The following is a 17,475-nucleotide window of genomic DNA, read 5'->3' as shown; positions in this document are numbered from 1 at the left end:
GTTGCATGGGGTTGTTGTGGCCCAAGTGAAGAACCTAGCCCCAGTGGAAAACCTCATCCCACTGATCTCAACCATGCAGTCTGTCTAGATCCCTCTGGAGAACCTTCCCACCCTCAAGCAGATCAACTTGGTGTCATCTGCAAACTTACTGAGGCTATAAGCAACAGATGCAGCTTTCTTACTACGCTGTTATATGAGAGAGAAAAGCCCAAACTGCAGAGAGATCTTATTGCTAGCAAAGGAAGTAGAGTCAACTTCTCAGACTGGGCTTCCCCCAGTGACTCACTGATCACCAGAATGGCTCACAACAGGAAATACTGTAACGCTAGAATGAAGGAGAGAAAAGAGAGGAATCTCCACCCTGATATGATGATGCTGTGAATAATACACAAGCCCCATTAAAACCAGTTGGCTGCATTATTAAACAAGCAGGTACCAGGGAGATGGTAAAAGTGGCGCCGTGGGATTCAGTATTTATTGTGCCACTCTGCTGTGTTTCGCAGCATGAAAAGGCACACCATAAATACTACCAGGCAGCCATGAACCTGTATTAGTTTGATTTCCTGTGAAATTCTGTTTGTTTGGTTGCTTTTAACAGAAATTAATGGGGTTTAGGAGTGCTAATGAGTATTTACATGTTTTGGGTGGCTTGCACAACATTTGCTGCTGGGATGTTTCTATGGCTGATCGAGTGCTAGGAGATTAGCACTATTTTTTCTCTCCAGCTTCTGTGACTGTTTTCAAAGCACAGGAATTCCAGCCATTGCATTTTAAAGTCATTTCCAGGGACCAAATTGCCATTGGGTATCTCTGCAGTGGCATGCTCCTAATTTGCAGGCAGCTAGTTCCGCACCGGCAGCTTGCTTTGTTTGCCTGACCAAGCCATACACTAATGTGATTTTTCTGGTTTTCAGGAATGTATATGATAGAATTTTTAGACATTCCTTTCCCTCTCTCCAAACCTGATTAGTATGGGGGCAAAAAAAAAAAGGCCCGAATCCAGACGAAGCATCAAAGGCCTTATCATATACATAAAATCAGGACAGATAAAGAGGCCTCCTCATATCTCTGTAGATAAGACAGGTCCTCCAGCTCTCACAGAAAAACAGGGAATGGCTGTTAGACATGCTCAGAGGAGTGGGAATCTTCCAGATCTCAATTTTCTTGAGAGGAGACAAGATGAGGGGTTCAGAACACCTCTTGATCGAGAGCTGTGCCTCTTTTCCCCTTGTGCAGGGGGTTGGACTAGAGGAGTTGTTCCAGTATTTCACCACCCTTACTGTAAAGAATTTCTGTCAAGACTGGGTATTAGAAAGACATTCTCAACAATTAAGGTGGTGAGAGACTGGAACAAGTTGCCCAGGGACATTGTGGATGCCCCCTTCCTGGAGGTGTTCCAGGCCAGGTTGGACAAGACCTTGTGCAACCCATTCTAGAGGAAGGTCTCCCTGCTCATGGCAGTGAGGCTGGAACTAGATGATCTTTGAAGTCACTTTCAACACAAGCCATTCTATGATTCCATGACCTTTAAAGGTCCCTACCAAATCAAACCATTCTATGGCTCTATAATTCTATGTGTGGTCATACAACACTAAGGAAAACACACATCCCTTGTTAAATCAGTGTCCTGCTTCCCTGCACTCCATCTGATCTCCTTCCCAGTGTCCACTCTTAAGCTTCTCCCTCTCTCAATTGCAACAAAGTCCTAGCCCTTGCCTCTACACCTCCAACTTCATTTTCCCTTTCCAACAACCATTTGGATGTGAAGTTCATGTTTTGATTTTACATACTTAGAAAAGTCAGTCTGGTTTCAGACTCCAAGCACGAAGCAATGGGAAGTGCTTTGGCAGAGGCAGGCTGTGCTACCCTCTTTTTCAACAACAGCCCCCAAACTAGCCCAGCTTCTTGCATTTGTTCACAGAATATCACTCTCCCTTTGTGATATTTTCCTTCAGCTATTTCTGAAGTGTTTTTGAGGACTGCCAAGACTGCTTAGAATATGCTGCTATTCAAATACAGCAGATGGCACTGGTGTTAAGTAAGCATTATGGAAGCTTACAGTATTCCTAGAAAAATCCACCAAGTGAACATCAACTAGTAAGTGGCTAAAATATTTCAGTGGCAATGGGGAAAGTATTTCAGAGACATACTGTGACATGGCATTAGATGTCTTCTCCCTCTAAGGCACAAATTAGGACATTAAAATAGGTCCCTCGTCTTCAGTAACTTTTCACCTGTATCTTAGAAGCCTTTCTGAAAAAGAAGCAGCTTCAACATTTTATGACCACAACATTTATCAACATAACTGGAAAGGTACCTTCTGTTCACATAAGTTATCTTGAACAGCAGACGGTTGTGAGACTGTTTTTCCTTTGCTCATGCTGAGCATTTATCACCAACCTTGTTATTTTGGGGATAAACAAGCTGCAGCTATGAATGGAAGACACATAAATTATGGATGCTCACAGAACAGCTGGACAACATAGAGTAAAGGGTTATGTTAAACCCTGACACTCTCTTAGACTCTCCTAGGTGTACTCTGTTAAAGCATTCTTCTCCTCAGTCTAGGCTTGAATTTTTATGAATTCTGTGAAGCTTTAGAACTAAACAGAACATTTTGTGTTCCCCTGGCCCCGTGGCAATGTGGAACATGGCATTACATACTTTGAACATTTCTGCTGTTGACTTGAATTCTGTACCCAAATACCTAATACTTCTTGTGACCTCCACTTAAAAAAACCCAAACAAACTTGTAATTCTTTATCATTATAATCTGAGTGTTGCAAACGCACATGTGCAAAAGCTTTGCAAAAGTTCCTCACGCATCAAACACAACACTACGCTTTTCCCTTCCTTTTCCCTTTAAACTAGAGCAGGACAGATTTAGGTTGGACATCAGGAGGAAGCTCCCTACAATGAGGGTAGTGAAACACTGGAACAAGTTGACCAGAGAGGTGGTGGAAGCCACATCCTTGGAGATATTCAAGGTCAAACTTAATGGGGCTCTGAGTAACCTGCTCTAAAGATGTTAAAGATGGATGAGGCCTTGAGCAACCTGGTCTAGCAGCAGGTGTCCCTGCCCATGGCAGGGGGATTTGAAATAGGTAGAATAGTCTAGACTAGACTAGACCAGGTTGGAAAAGACATTCAAGATCATCGCGTCCAACCCATCATCCAACACTACCTAATCGACTAAACCATGGCACCAAGCACCCTATCAAGTCTCCTTCTAAACACTTCCTGTGATGGTGACTCCACCACCTCCCCGGGCAGCACATTCCAATGGCCAATCACGCTTTCTGTGAAGAATTTCTTCCTAACATCCAGCCTAAACCTCCCCTGGCGCAGCCTGAGACTGTGTCCTCTTGTTCTGGTGTTGGTTGCCTGGGAGAAGAGACCAACCCCCACCTGGCTACAACCTCCCTTCAGGTAGTTGTAGAGAGCAATAAGGTCTCCCCTGAGCCTCCTCTTCTCTGGGCTAAGCAACCCCAGCTCCCTCAGCCTCTCTTCAAGTTCCATTCCAATCTAAACCATTCTATGAATCTATTCTATGTCCTTGCTCACTGCAAGGACGTTGGACAAGATGACCTTCAAGGATCCCTTCCAAAGGGATGCATTCTGTGATTCAATTAATTTCTGTTCTGGTATGGAACCCCCTCCACCCCCAGCAGAATACAGTGGTAGTCATCAGATAAATTATGCTAAAATTACTTTTAACATGTATTTAAATAACTCATCTAAATACAAAAAACATTCAGGGCCAGAAAAACTGAGCTACCTCCACTCTAGACCTCAAGTTCTTTCTACAAAAATAGGTTAGAATGGCTGACATGTCAACAGATGCTTGAATGTAGCAAACTAGCATCACCACTGGACATGTACATTCAAATTCTAGCCTTCCATCTGGAGCCTCAGAGCTAAGCTATTTTCTTTCTTCTTAAATTAATTAAAAGCTAGTTATAGCAGTCTTGGCAAGAAATCCTTCCCAGTCTGTCTACTTGAACTGATAAAGGCTTCAGAAGGAGATTTAGCTCTCTAGCAGGCATAATGCAAAGAGCAATAGGCAGGAGGAAAGACACAGTCTAAATGCCAAAATCTAATTGCCTTTATTCCCAAGAAGGAAAACAAGCAGACCCTCCTCCAGCCTTTTCCAAGTCACAGGGATGACATTGACTTTACTGTTTAACTAGTACTGAAATACCACAGGCAGTTTCAGCACAGATCTACGCCTACTTAGAATTTAAGCCTAGCTTTTAATATGCTCTTACTGAAAGAGATTTTATTTTCAGCAAGCCCAGTCTGCTGTTTGGTTAAGATTTGTTGAAACATTCATTACTGGAAGGGTTAACAGATGTGGACACCATGTCATCAACAGGCAATTGCAGAAAGATCTATTTTTCTTCCCCTATAGATCCAGGGAAGATAAACAACTGTACGTAATCTTCCATTTAATTCACATTTCGTTGGAGTGCAGACTTACAGAGGAAGTGGGCTTGTTCCCGACTCAACTCCTGAGGAAGTTTAATAAATTAAAATGTTAATCTGTTCTTTCTCAACTCTGTTGAAGGCATCACAGAAGTATCTGACAGTGACAGACAAAAAATAGCAGGCTATTATGGTATCTACTACTCAGTTAGTACTAACAGGCAGTGACGACTGGTCTTGTCGTCTGAGTGATACCATACGGCGGAGTGTTTCCTGGCACATCCATTCTTCAGCAAGACACACATAAGACAGAAATCAAATCCTCAGCACCAATAGTTACGATTCTCCTGAGGTTTTCACAATTTCTTTAGGAAGCAGTGTTCCCAAGATCCACATTCACACTGGAATAGGCTGGCTATGGAGGACATTGAATCCCCATCCCTGGAGGTGTTCAAGAAACGTGTGAACATCGAAGGACAAGAAGGACATCGAGACACTTGAACGTGTCCAGAGAAGGGCAACAAGGCTGGTGAGAGGCCTTGAGCACAAGCCCTATGAGGAGAGGCTGAGGGAGCTGGGATTGTTTAGCCTGGAGAAGAGGAGGCTCAGGGGAGGCCTCATTGCTCTCTACAACTTCCTGAAGGGTAGTTGTAGCCAGGAAGGGGCTGGTCTCTTTTCTCCAGCAACCAGGACCAGAACAAGAGGACACAGTCTCAAGCTGCACCAGGGGAAGTTTAGGCTGGAGGTGAGGTGAAAGTTCTTCACTGAGAGAGTCGTTCGTCATTGGAATGTGCTGCCCAGGGATGTGGTGGAGTCACCATCCCTGGAGGGGTTCAAGAGGAGATTGGATGTGGCACTTGGTGCCATGGTCTAGTCATGAGGTCTGTGGTGACAGGTTGGACTCGATGATCCTCGAGGTCTCTTCCAACCTTAGCTATACTGTGATACTGTGGTACTGTGACATGGCACTCTGGGACATGGTTTAATCGCCATGGTGGTGTTAGGTCGATGGTTGGACTCAAAGACCTTAAAGGTCTTTTCCAACCAAAACAATTCTGTGACACTGCAATCAATGGGTGCTCTTTTACCATCATCAAGTCATTTAAAAGATTCAGGTGGTTTCACTTATTTTTTCTTAGCTCTATTAGAGAGCATCCAATTATTTCATATTCAGTATTGATAATAATCAGTTGCATCCCTTTCTGTTCAGTCTTGCTCACAGAACAGCAGCTCAGTAATCAAACTATCAATTTTTCTAACACCACTATGTAATTACTGGCATTAAATACACAAATATGTGTACCAGCCCAGAAAAGGCAGCAGGCAGTAGAGCTTTTTGTATACTCTTAAAAGGAGAGAAGCACAATCCTTATGGTCCTCAAGGCCTGCACACGGAAATAGTCAGACAGCCTTAAAATGGAGGTTACCAGCACTATCTCAAAATTCTAGGTTAATAACAGAATGACAGCAGCTTGAGCTCTGAACCTCCTTTAGTTCTGGCAGTACTGTACATATCACACTGCTTGGAGTATTTTCTTTTTTTAAGCAGGAAAAAAAACTGCCCGTGACAATTTAAAAAATGCTTATAAATTGTCTGCCAAATGGTTTGGTTTCTTTCTCTTCTAAATGCCCAACACAGGTTGCTTATTTAGTGGCTTTAAAACACAGATTTGCATTTTCAACTGAACATTTTAAAATGCAAAACAGAAGCTAAATGTCAACTCTTTGACATTCTATAGCATAACCCAGGTGCAGTGGCTGCTGTGGGGACAGCCCTATCTAAGTGACATGCTTTACCCTAGATGAGCTGCTATTTCTGAGCATGACTTTAATGAAAGAATTTTACATGGAAAAGAGACAGCCAAACAAGAGCAAGCTCACCAAGTGTTCAACAACATTATGTCATATTGATAGATAAGACTGACAAGTCCAAAGACAGCTCTCAATTGCATCAACAAAGTTGCTCTTCAATGCAAACAGACACAGCAAAAGGGGAAGAGACAAACAAAGCAGTAGAAACAGACAGCTAAAGGAACATTGCAGGAAGATCTTCAGCTGATGCTAACATGTTAATATTTAACTACATGGCCAAGATCAGAAAAACTCATTTTCCTGCAATCACATCAAAACTTTCAACTGGATTAAGAGGTTTGAGTTTTTATTATATTGCATGAAGTCAAAGTATTAAACCTTACAAGATGTACCACAGGCACAGTGTCTGCAAGCCCATAAATGCTCCTCAAGTTTCTGTTGTAGGGAAGACAAAGAATTCCAAAATATTTAATTTCAAGATGGGTGACAGAGCTATTAAGGAAATATTCTAATGCCAGGGGGAAATGTAGGCAATTTGAGGGCTGAACCACGTCCTCAAAAACCTGAAGATAGCTTAAAAAGAAGAATGGTTCTAGGCGGACAACAGGATAAAAGAACTCAATCACATAGAGGCCATGGCAAATCTCAAAGTCCTAAGAATTTAAACACAGTTGTTCTGTCAAAGTCACATTGAGTGAGAGAATGATGAAAAGACCTTGACTGTAATGGTGCTCACTTTGATGGGTTTAAAATTCTTCCCATAAAACTGAATGTGGCTGCTATTCCATAGGATATGCCCCTGCCCACAAGGCCCACCCCCCCCAGCTTGTGCTGCAGTTCCACTGTTCACACAGGGAATGGCTACATGCCACCCTGTGCCTCCCTGGCTAGCTGAACAACTACAGGATTTCTAACAAGTATTATTTTCCTCTTTGGAGGGATAGTTTAAGAATCTCTGTTGGGACTTTTTACAAGGCCTTGTAGTGATAGGATGAGGGGCAATGTATTGAAGCTTGAGGAGGGCAGATTTAGACTGGAGATTAGGAAGAGATTCTTTACAGTGAAGTTGATGAGACATTGGAACAGGTTGCCCAGGGAGGATGTTGATGTCCTCTCCCTGGAGGTGATCAGGGCCAGGTTGGATGAGGCCTTGAGCAACCTGGTCTAGTGAGAGGTGTCCCTGCCAATGTCATAGGGGTTGGAACTAGATGATCTTTAAGGTCCTTTCCAACCCAAATCATTCTGTGAATCTGTTAATCTATGACTGAGTTCATTCTTCCAGCCACAGTCAAAACCTAGAAAGATAAATTCCATCCAATGCCTCTTGGTTGACACAATTTGTTCATCCATAATGCAAATACTGTCGTGGGGAACAGAGAAGCTCCCTTGGAATGATTAGTTGGCAGAATCCATTCACCAATGGATTTTCTTCCCCTAATATTTTTCTTTCATAAAAGAGTTGCAGAGGATGTAAACATTTTGTCAACACCAGACAGGACAGGGACGTGGAGAAAGCACAGCCAGGAAGGAAGTGGAAGGCTATTTAAAATTCATCTGTATCTATGACAAATTAATGAGCAGGCTGGAAGCTTGTTTTCAAAAGCACAAGACAGTTCACTTCAAAGGCTTCTGGAGTTTTTGAGGATTTGTTTTTTTGCAGAAGAATATGTTCCACTGCTAGCAGCCACAACTGGTTTTTTCTCCATCCAGTTACTGGAATTGCAGGCATGCTGTTTGTTCAGAGATAAAGTAAAGAACAGTTTAATGCAGACCAAAATTATTTTGTTGACTGCTCCATTCCTTTTTGTGAAGGCTGACTGGAGAGACAGCTGCACAACAGGATTTCAGTCCTCCATTAAGGATCTGTTTGCTACTAGGACTTCAGGTTTTACTTTCCTTCTTTAGGGCCAACTAGAGTTTTGTTATACTATGATCTTAATCTATGCTCCTCTCACAAATTCTCAGAATGGCCTGCTACTGGTTGACTGATCTAGAGCACAAGTCTTGTGAGAAGCAACTGAGGGAACTGGGGTTGTTCAGCCTGAAGAAAAGGAGGCTGACGGGAGACCTTCTCACTCTCTACAACTCCTTGAAAGGAGTCAGTCAGTCACTTCTCTCAAGGAACAAGCAAGAGGACAAGAGGAAATGGCCTCAAGTTACATCAGAAGAGGTTTAGGTTGGATATTAAGAACAACTTCTTCCCTGAAAGGCTTGTCAACCCCTGGGATAGGCTGTCCAGGGCAGTGGTGAAGTCACCATCCCTGAAGGGATTTAAAAACTCTGTAGGTGTGGTGGTGAGGGACATGGTTTGGTGGTGACCTCGTGGTGCTGGGTGAGCATTTGGACTTGATCTTAAAGGTCTTGTCCAACTAAAATGATTTTGACTTACAAACCTTAGGAGCCATTTTCTGACAGTCTACACTGTGACCTCAGTATGTTGTCTACATTCTGCCCCACTGTTTCTTAAGATCATAGAATGGTTTGGGTTGGTGAGACCTTTAAGTAATCTAGTTCAATCCCCCCTGAAGTAAGCAAGGACATACACAACTAGACCAGCTCACTCAGAACCTGAACTTGAATGTCTCCAGGGATGGGGCCTCCACCACCTCCCTGTCCACCAGTACCCCCAGGTCCGTCTCCACAGGGCTACTCTCTATCACAGATCCTCGAGGTCTCTTCCAACCTTGGTGATACTGTGATACTGTGATCTGTCCTAAGCCTGGACTGATTATGAGGATTGTCCCAATCCAGGTGTAGGACCTTGCATTTGGCCTTGTTGAACCTCATAAGGCTCACCTGGGTCCCCTTCTCCAGCTTGTCTGGGTTCCTTTAGATGACATCCTGTGCGTCTGGCTTATCGACTACACCACTGCAAACTTGCTGATGGAGCACTCAAACTTCTGTCTATATCATTAATGAAAATGTTAAACAGCACTGGTCCCAGTACAGACCCCTGAGGGACATCACTTCTCACTGGTCTCCACCTGGACATTGAGCCATTGACCACTACCCCCTGCCTGTTTTCAAGCCAAGTGCAGACATATCTACAATACAGAAACACACCGTTTTGTATCCACGGTAGCACATTCCTCAGCTGGAATAATAGGGTAAAAAACAAAAAGGAAGAGCTTCATTCTTTGTGCTGCTTGGCATCTCTCTCTATTTATTTACTACCAGGCTATCTGAGCAACATACAATGCCCTCACTGTCTTTGGGCACTCCAAATCAGACAGTTAGGAGAGCTTTCCCTCAAAAAGCCTGCTAGGCTTTTACTACTTGGTTTCATCAAGAAATGAAGTGTTGCTAACTTTGAATCAATTATTCAACAAATTAAATGAAGAACAGATGTGTGCATCAGATATTCTTAATTAGATCTCTTAGCAAAGAATGAGGCAATCCACAAGTCTAATTTTAAAACCAAACCAGCATTCCAGTGAACATCTTTTTTTTCAACATAACCATGGTTTCTACATGATTTAGTTACACAAGTTTTGAAATGAAACAGTAAATGATTCCAACAAAATGAAACTCACAAAAAAAGGAGAAGCATTTGCAGAATGGAGAAAGGGCTTTCTGATTCAAGGGGTTCTTACCTCACAAAGTAGTAAGTCAATGATGTGGAAGACCATGCATAGTGGAAACTTGGCAGTAAAAAGAGTGAGGAACCACTGGGATGCATACATATGAGCTTCCAAATTGAGGTCTGAGAAATGGCTGTGCAAGTCTGGTAACTGCTCCTAGAACAAGTGAAAGAATATTGACTATTAGTCATTAATCCAAATTCTTCTTCTACACTGCCGGTATATACCAGGTTACTAAACACTGTAAAACACAACAGAGTGAAATCCTGGCTTGTTTAAAGCAATGGAAATGTGTTTCTTCATAGATTTCAGTGCCCATGGTTACAGTTTTTAGTAAGATACTGACTGTGGATTCTACCAGGGTATCAGACAAAGTACTGAGATATACTGAGAAATTATCAAATCCTCAACAGCTAAAAGGCAGAGCAGTTTTGAAACCCACATCATCTATAGTGTATATTTTAAAGTCATTCCTTTGCTGAGACTTGCTGTAAACACTTCTGCTATAAACACCAATGGATACCACAGCAAAGTGATCACCTTGCAGAGCTTAAAAGCAACAAAGCCCACAGTCCCACCCGGGCAAGTTCTCTAACTAGAAGCATATATATGCCACACAAAATAATCACTGACAATCCTGCAGCACACTGATGATGGATTCATGTCTGGTTAATAAAGTGACAATCTTTGTTAACATATGTAGCTATTGAGACCATATGCTGAAGTATCAAATTAATTAGTACACAATTCTACTGCAGATAGTAGGAAATATGCACAATTTGAGAGATGAACCAGAAGTATTAAATTAATGGTGAGTCTGTTTTGTTTGGGTTTAATATATCTCACAGAATATATACATGGTCAACTATGATGACTGATACCAGCAGTCACAGAAGTGTAGGTCAAAGCTTAATGAACCATTAGTACCTCTTTATTATTTGCAAAACTTGCAGCTGTTGATTCATGTTAAACTGCTCTGACTATGAAGTAATTCCATCTGAAAAAGGTGCAAAAGCACAGGAAAGACTAAAAATTGACCTACATTTGATTCATATTTCATAAGCATCAGGATGTCCTGATTTGCCTGACCTTTTAACCATCAACATTAATTCACATAAAGTAGGACACTGATGGTGGCAGTCCAAAAGATACTCTGCCCTTAATAGAACAGAGACATTCTCTCTAAACAGTATCATGAAATGTGAAGATTGAGAGAGAGAGAAAAAAAACTACTCTTGCTTGGATACAAAGATCAGCAGCAAGGTTGGCATGTGAAAGACAAAAGATACTAGAAATAAATCTCACTCTTGATGCTTGGATCCAGGTATTAAACTTCTCTGCTTTGGTTCTACCCCCCACCCTAAACCAAGAGGAGGTTTATTGTCCAGTAACTTGTGGGAGCAAAGCATGAATCCCCTTCTTCATGTCATTATTTCCATTTACAAAAGCAGAAGAATTCGTTACCCTGGCCCCACCTGCATTAGCTTCTCGAGCTGGAAAAATTTGCAATGGAGATCTTCAAAGTTATTTCTGTAGAGGTCCCTCAAGCCATAGTCATACATTATTTTCACAAACACACAGAATGCCTGCTCCTCCGGCATCTGTTTGGAAAAACACACAGACAGCATTTTAAAACCCGAGCTGAGGCTGGAAATGCCTCACACAAATACACACCCTTATGCATGATGAATCTGAAGCAGGGATCGATTGGAATTTCCACCAAAGCACTCTTTGGACATAGTATTAAGCACCTTGACTGGGTTCTGAGAGACCTTCTTTGAAGAAAGTGTGGGATCATATCGTAAGTTCATCTAAGTGTACATCCCTACAGGAGCACAATTGTCATGAGAATTCTTTCTGACAAAGAGATGTGGGAACAACCAGTACACAACTCTCAGCTACAGAACAATTTCAAAGAAAAAGAGAAAGAAAAAGACAACAACTTAGGATTGTGATTTCTAGTGAGAGAGACTTGGGTAAAAGGGAAAATCCAGAACTAAGGTAGAACCACCCCTTAGGGAGAGTAATGCTTATCTGCTTTTATCCAAACCCCAGGACATCAAACTCTGGGAAGACAGGTTTCCCATAGTGAATAAGGAAACTACAAATTTTGCCTTCAGAATCTATCTGTGACCTCAGGAGGGCTGATCTCATTTATTAACATCATGACTTTTTCATACAATTATTGAGGTTGGAAATGACCACTGCGATCATCAAGCCCAACCACTGACCCTTCTCTACAAAGTTCAGCCCAAGCACCACATCTAAATGACCTTTAAACACAAGCAGGGATGGTGACCTAATCACCTCCATGGACAGCCTATTCCAGTGTCTGACCACTCTTTCTGTGAAAAAAAGTTTTCCTACTGTCTAAACCTACCCTGCTGCAGTCCGAGGTGGGTCCCTCTTGTTCTGTTGCTGGGAGAAGAGGCCAGCATCAACCTATCTACAATGTCCTTCCAGGTAGTCGTAGACAGCAATGAGGTCTCCCCTCAGCCTCCTCTTCTTCAAACTAAACAGCCCCAGCTCCTTCAGTCACTCTATGTAAGATTTATTCTACAGGCCCTTCATCAGCTTTCTTGTCCTCCTCTGCACTGGCTCCAGCACCTTGACATCTCTCTTGTACTGAGATGCCCCAAACTGGACACAATACTTCAGGAGCTCTGCCTCCATAATTTCCATTTCATTTTAACCAAAATTTCTCATCCAACACATTTAGAAGGTGGTACTAAAGACAAGCTGTGCAAGCCACTCTGAAGTTACATTTGTTGGCTTAAGCCCACTGAAGCTTGAATTTGTCATGAAACCTTCACTGCTTAGGCATTAACCCCCACTTCCCCCACGCCTTCAGGTAACACGATACTAGGATAGGCACAAGCAGAGACATTGAAGACCCAAATCAGGTTTTCAATCACATTAAAAATAACTTTTCCTATGCAGGCATCAGATGTGACAGATGAAAAAAATTACTGAGTATCAAGAATGACAACTTTTGACCTTTCAGTAGATTCACTCGTTCATCCTCTTGCCAACTCCTTATTGGATATCAGCAATAGATAAAAAGCTCAGTATTTTCTTCAAAGAGAATTTTAGTCTCTTGATATTTACCTCCAGGTTTTCATCATTTCTGTTCAGCCTATGATTACAAGCTGCCTCCAAGGCCATGGGCAGACACTTTCATTTTCATTTTCAGATATGATAAATGAAGGCAACTGGTTAGCATAAAGACCTGCCATACCAGCTGCTAGGTACCTGCCCAGGCTAGGTTCACCTAGGACAAGCTCTTAGGAAACTTAAAGCTCTTTACCACAATTTTATCTGGATGGAATGATCCCCTGACAGCTGATAAAAGCTGCAGAGAGAGTAAAGGGAAGAAATAGTTTTATTCTTACAAAAAGGCTTGAATCTGCTTTATAACAACATGAATGCAAATTTCAGTTATTTTGGTAAAGTAACAATTAATTCTAATAAAATGACAGATGCTCATGCACAAGCACACCTACCTTGCATGCTCAACCAGACACACGTGCACTGACAATCATTCCTCCCCCGAGACAGGGAGAGGGAGCAGCAACAGAGAGAAAGACTAAGCCAAAGTCATTGACAGGCAGAGGCCACTGAGCCCTCACTCTCAGTGAACAGAGATTCTTCAATATTACCAACTCCAAGCATTCAAAATCATAAACCAAGTTTTCAGTTCTTATTTATTTTAATCTAAACAAATACTTTTGGCCATTTCCATTATGATCTTTAGCATTCAGGTATTTGTCCCTTAGTGTCTTTTCTTCGGAATCACAAAAGCCTGAAATTATTAACCATTTTAAAATGAAATTTCAGTTTTTCACATAGCAATGACTCCCCAAAGGAGATAGCAAGAAAACAACAAGTCAAATACTGTGAGTCTTAAACACTTCCGAGTTGGCAACACTGTCCCCGCTGTGATTAGAAGTTACCTGCTCACCTTTGATGGTAATTTCATCAAAGCAGCAAAATCACAAAAATCCAGGATGGAGGTTCAGGCTACCCAACCATCCCTGAAAGATAGCTACACTGAAGAGAAAAGATATCCTGTCCCAGAAAAAGAAGGAAAGGAAATGGCCTACATAAGGATAGTCTAGAAATCCATGCAAAGGTAGAAAAGTTAAAGAGGGTCTTACAAGCATTCACAGCATAGTGATTGGTTGGAGAATTTGAGAGTTTGAGGACATCCTGGGAAGCTCCCAACTTACATGAGCTCATTGAGACTGCTTCCCTTCCCCCCTTTCTCTGATTATTTCAGTTTAAAATCCTATTGTAAAAGCAAATGTTATAAAGGGCATATTAAAATGAGTGTAATTGCCATTTAGTATTCCTTATGTACAGGGCAATTTCTCCTCACTCCAGACACACGAGAAATGGAGGTGATCCTCCATAGTAATGACAGCACACAACTCGGTGAGAGCAGCTCAAATATTAGTCAAACATGAAGAATGTGACATCCACTCATTCCTAAACAGCTCTGCCTCTGAAAATGGCTCCAGCGGAACTTAGCAGTCCTTCCTTGGGTAAAAAGTTAATAGTAAAATCACTCTTAGCTAAGCTCATTTGCACTGTATGTGGGATTGCAGTAATGTGACTAATTCAGGTTTATCCTTAAAGAATCTAAAGATCCTCTGTAACACTGTCACAGCATATCATGCTGCCTAAGTCTTTCAGGAGTTGTAGATTTCACTAGGAACTACAACTGAAATTAATCTAAATTTGAGTTCTAGATGCCTCAGGAGGTGAACCTGTAACATATATACCACCAACAGCAGACTCAAAGCCACATGCTGAAATGTACTTCAGCTAGGATGAATCATTTATTCATTAAAGCCTGACAGAAAAAGCAGGCCAGGGCCTAAGAGTCATTGGGGTTTGGGGTGGTTTGTTCAGATATTATTTACAATACCCACACTGCTTGTTTCTGCTGCTTTTCACTAAGAGTCCTTATTGGGGACTGGGGTGACTTGTTCAGGTATAATTTCAATACCCACACTACTTGATTCTGCTGCTTTTGCACTGATCCATCAAAGTTAAAGCCCCTTGCAAACACGAAAATGGTGCATTTGTCTCATATATGTACATATATATACAGGAAGCAACAAATCAAAGTCTGTACAGTTTTTTGTTACAGGCTAAAATATCAAGGTTAAAATTCAGTTTTGCACTCAAAAGGTATCATAAAATGACCTCAGGAGACAAGGTCTCACTGAAAATGACTGAGACTGCCTGCTCTGGTTAGCTACTCTGAGAACAGCTTCCCAAGTTAAATTCATAAACACAAAGGCAGTTCACCTACATGACAACTGAATTAAAAGCAAATATGAATATGTAACAAATCAGTTTCGTGTTTTGACACAGAAGTACTTGACAATTTAATGGATTTCTACCAGATAAAGCAAACCCACATTCATAAATATAGAAGCCATTAGTCACTATTTGTCAAACAGCAACAAGAGGAAAATTAATACAGACAAATAAACAGCAGCAAATATCTGTCAAATAGCATGTTACAGTACTACTCAATTTAAAGCTGCTTTGGTTTCCAATATCAAAGCTTTCATCTGGCAATTAACTCACATGAAGTAGAAGCACAGCTGCAAGGAAAGACTGTCCCTGGCAGTAGCCAATGTCTTCATCATAGACAGAGTATGCCTGGAAAAAAGGAAAGCCAACATGTATTTAAAGTGCACACAATCATCAGCAAAATGTGTGAGAATCAATGAGCCATTCAGAACAAGAGATAATCTGCAGGCTGCAAGCATGTAGAGAGTGAAACTGAAACCACAGAATCACAGAACATTAGGGGTTGGAAGGGACCTCAAGAGATCACCTAGTCCAACCCCCCTGCCAGAGCAGGAACACCTATTGTAGGTCACACAGGAACACAACTAGGCAGGTTTTGAATGTCTCCAGAGAAGAGGACTCCACAACCTCTTTGAGCAGCCTGTTCCAGGGCTCTGTCACCCTCACAATGAAAAAGTTTTTCCTTATGTTCACATGGTGCCTCCTCTGCTCCAACTTGCACCTGCTGCCCCTTGTCCTATCAGTGGACATCACTGAGCAGAGCCTGGCTCTGTCCTCTTGACAATCACCCTTCACATCTTTATAAACATGAATGAGGTCGCCCTTCAGTGTCCTCCAAGCTAAAGAGCCCCAGCACCCTCAGCCTTTCCTCATAAAGGAGATGTTCCACTCCATCACCTTTGTGGCTCAGCACTGCACACTTCCAAGCAGTTCCCTGAGGTCCTTCTTGAACTGAGGGGCTCAGAACTGGACACAATATTCCAGATGTGGCCTCACCAAGCCAGAGTAGAGGGGAAGGAGAACTTCCTGCACAGGCTTTCAGGGGACTTGAGAGAACATTTCCTGGTCACACTCAGTCTTCCATAGACACCATGTTTGTAAATATATATTTTTATTCAAGCAGCTTGAAGAGAGCTGGGGGCAATTTCCCTTCACCTAAATCTAGGACAATACTGCTGAGATGAGACCCCTCTACTGTGCCCTGCTGAGACTACATCTGCAGTATTGTGTCCAGTTTGGGCTCCCCAGTTCAAGAGGGACAGCAATAGGCTAGTGAGCATTCAAGAGAGTCAACAAGGGACTGGAACATCTGTCTGATGAGGAAAGGCTGAGAGACCTGGGGCTGTTTATTCTGGAGAAGACTGTGAGGAGCTCTTATTAATGCTTACAAATATCTGAAGGGTGGGTGTCAAGAAGAAGGGGACAGTCTCATTTCAATGGCCTCCTGTGCTAGGACAAGGGGCAAGGGACACAAATTAGACCACAGGAAGTTCTACCTCAGCATGAGGAGAAGCTTTTTTACTGTGAGGGTGCCAGAGCTCCAGAACAGGCTGCCCAGAGAAGCTGTGGAGTCTCCTTCTCTGGAGCCTTTCAAGACCTGCCTGGATATGTTCCTGTGTGACCTGCCTTGAGCGATCCTGCTTTGGCAGGGGGGTTGGACCTGATGATCTCCAGAGGTCCCTTCCAACCCTCACCATTCTATGATTCTGTGCAACAATCAGAGTATGAAAAACAAGTAAGTTTGTGTTGTGTGGAGAATGGTTTTGGAAAAACAAGTTCTAACATCATGAAGGTATAGAACATGAGGATGGGTATTAGAGAACCACTGAGAACTACTCAAGCCTGAAAGGCTCCTCAGAAACAGTTTTCCTATGTCCTTGTTGTGCTGAAGAATGAACAAGACTCATTTTCCTGCCGTGACTGACATACTACTTTTTCCTTACTCTTAGAAAAACAAAACTAAAATAACCAACTTCTCATCCCCATTACATTTCTCAGACAAGATGACAGATACTGTTTTTAGGAGATGTCAGAGAATGTTACAAATCTGAGGAAACTTGAGAAAGTATGAGCTGCAGCAGGACTGACACTGGAGAAAGGGAGAGACATCCTGCGAGAACAAGCACAGTGCTAAGGTTACAACCAGGGAAAACAGAAGCACAAGGTCAGAGCTACAGAGAGGAACAAGGCACATGAATCAGAAAACTTGCTTTGCCCCCACACCGCCTCCAAGACTGTTTTATGGATGAGAGCATTTTGAACTGGAACACTGTGCTTAGCTTCTTTTTTTAAGTGTTGAATGAAATCAAGATTGCAGATTCACTGACTG

At 42.2% G+C, this 17,475-nt stretch overlaps 1 protein-coding gene across 5 annotated transcripts in view; it reads right to left on the bottom strand.

Moving 5' to 3' along the window:
* Positions 1-17,475, bottom strand: part of RABGAP1L (RAB GTPase activating protein 1 like) — a 310,408-nt gene that overhangs the window by 100,945 nt on the left and 191,988 nt on the right. For all 5 annotated transcript variants that reach the window (XM_068141360.1, XM_068141361.1, XM_068141358.1 and 2 more), the window contains 3 exons: positions 15,420-15,494; positions 11,294-11,419; positions 9,831-9,974 (listed from right to left, as the gene is read on the bottom strand). In XM_068141360.1, coding sequence (XP_067997461.1) covers positions 9,831-9,974; positions 11,294-11,419; positions 15,420-15,494 — 345 coding nt within the window. The remainder of the gene's footprint in view (positions 1-9,830; positions 9,975-11,293; positions 11,420-15,419; positions 15,495-17,475) is intronic.

Source organism: Melanerpes formicivorus, unplaced genomic scaffold (genome assembly GCF_026170545.1).
Source record: "Melanerpes formicivorus ecotype bairdi unplaced genomic scaffold, bMelFor1.0.p_v2 SCAF_7, whole genome shotgun sequence".
Classification (NCBI taxonomy): Eukaryota; Metazoa; Chordata; class Aves; order Piciformes; family Picidae; genus Melanerpes; species Melanerpes formicivorus.
This window is presented reverse-complemented; position numbering and strand designations above follow the sequence as displayed.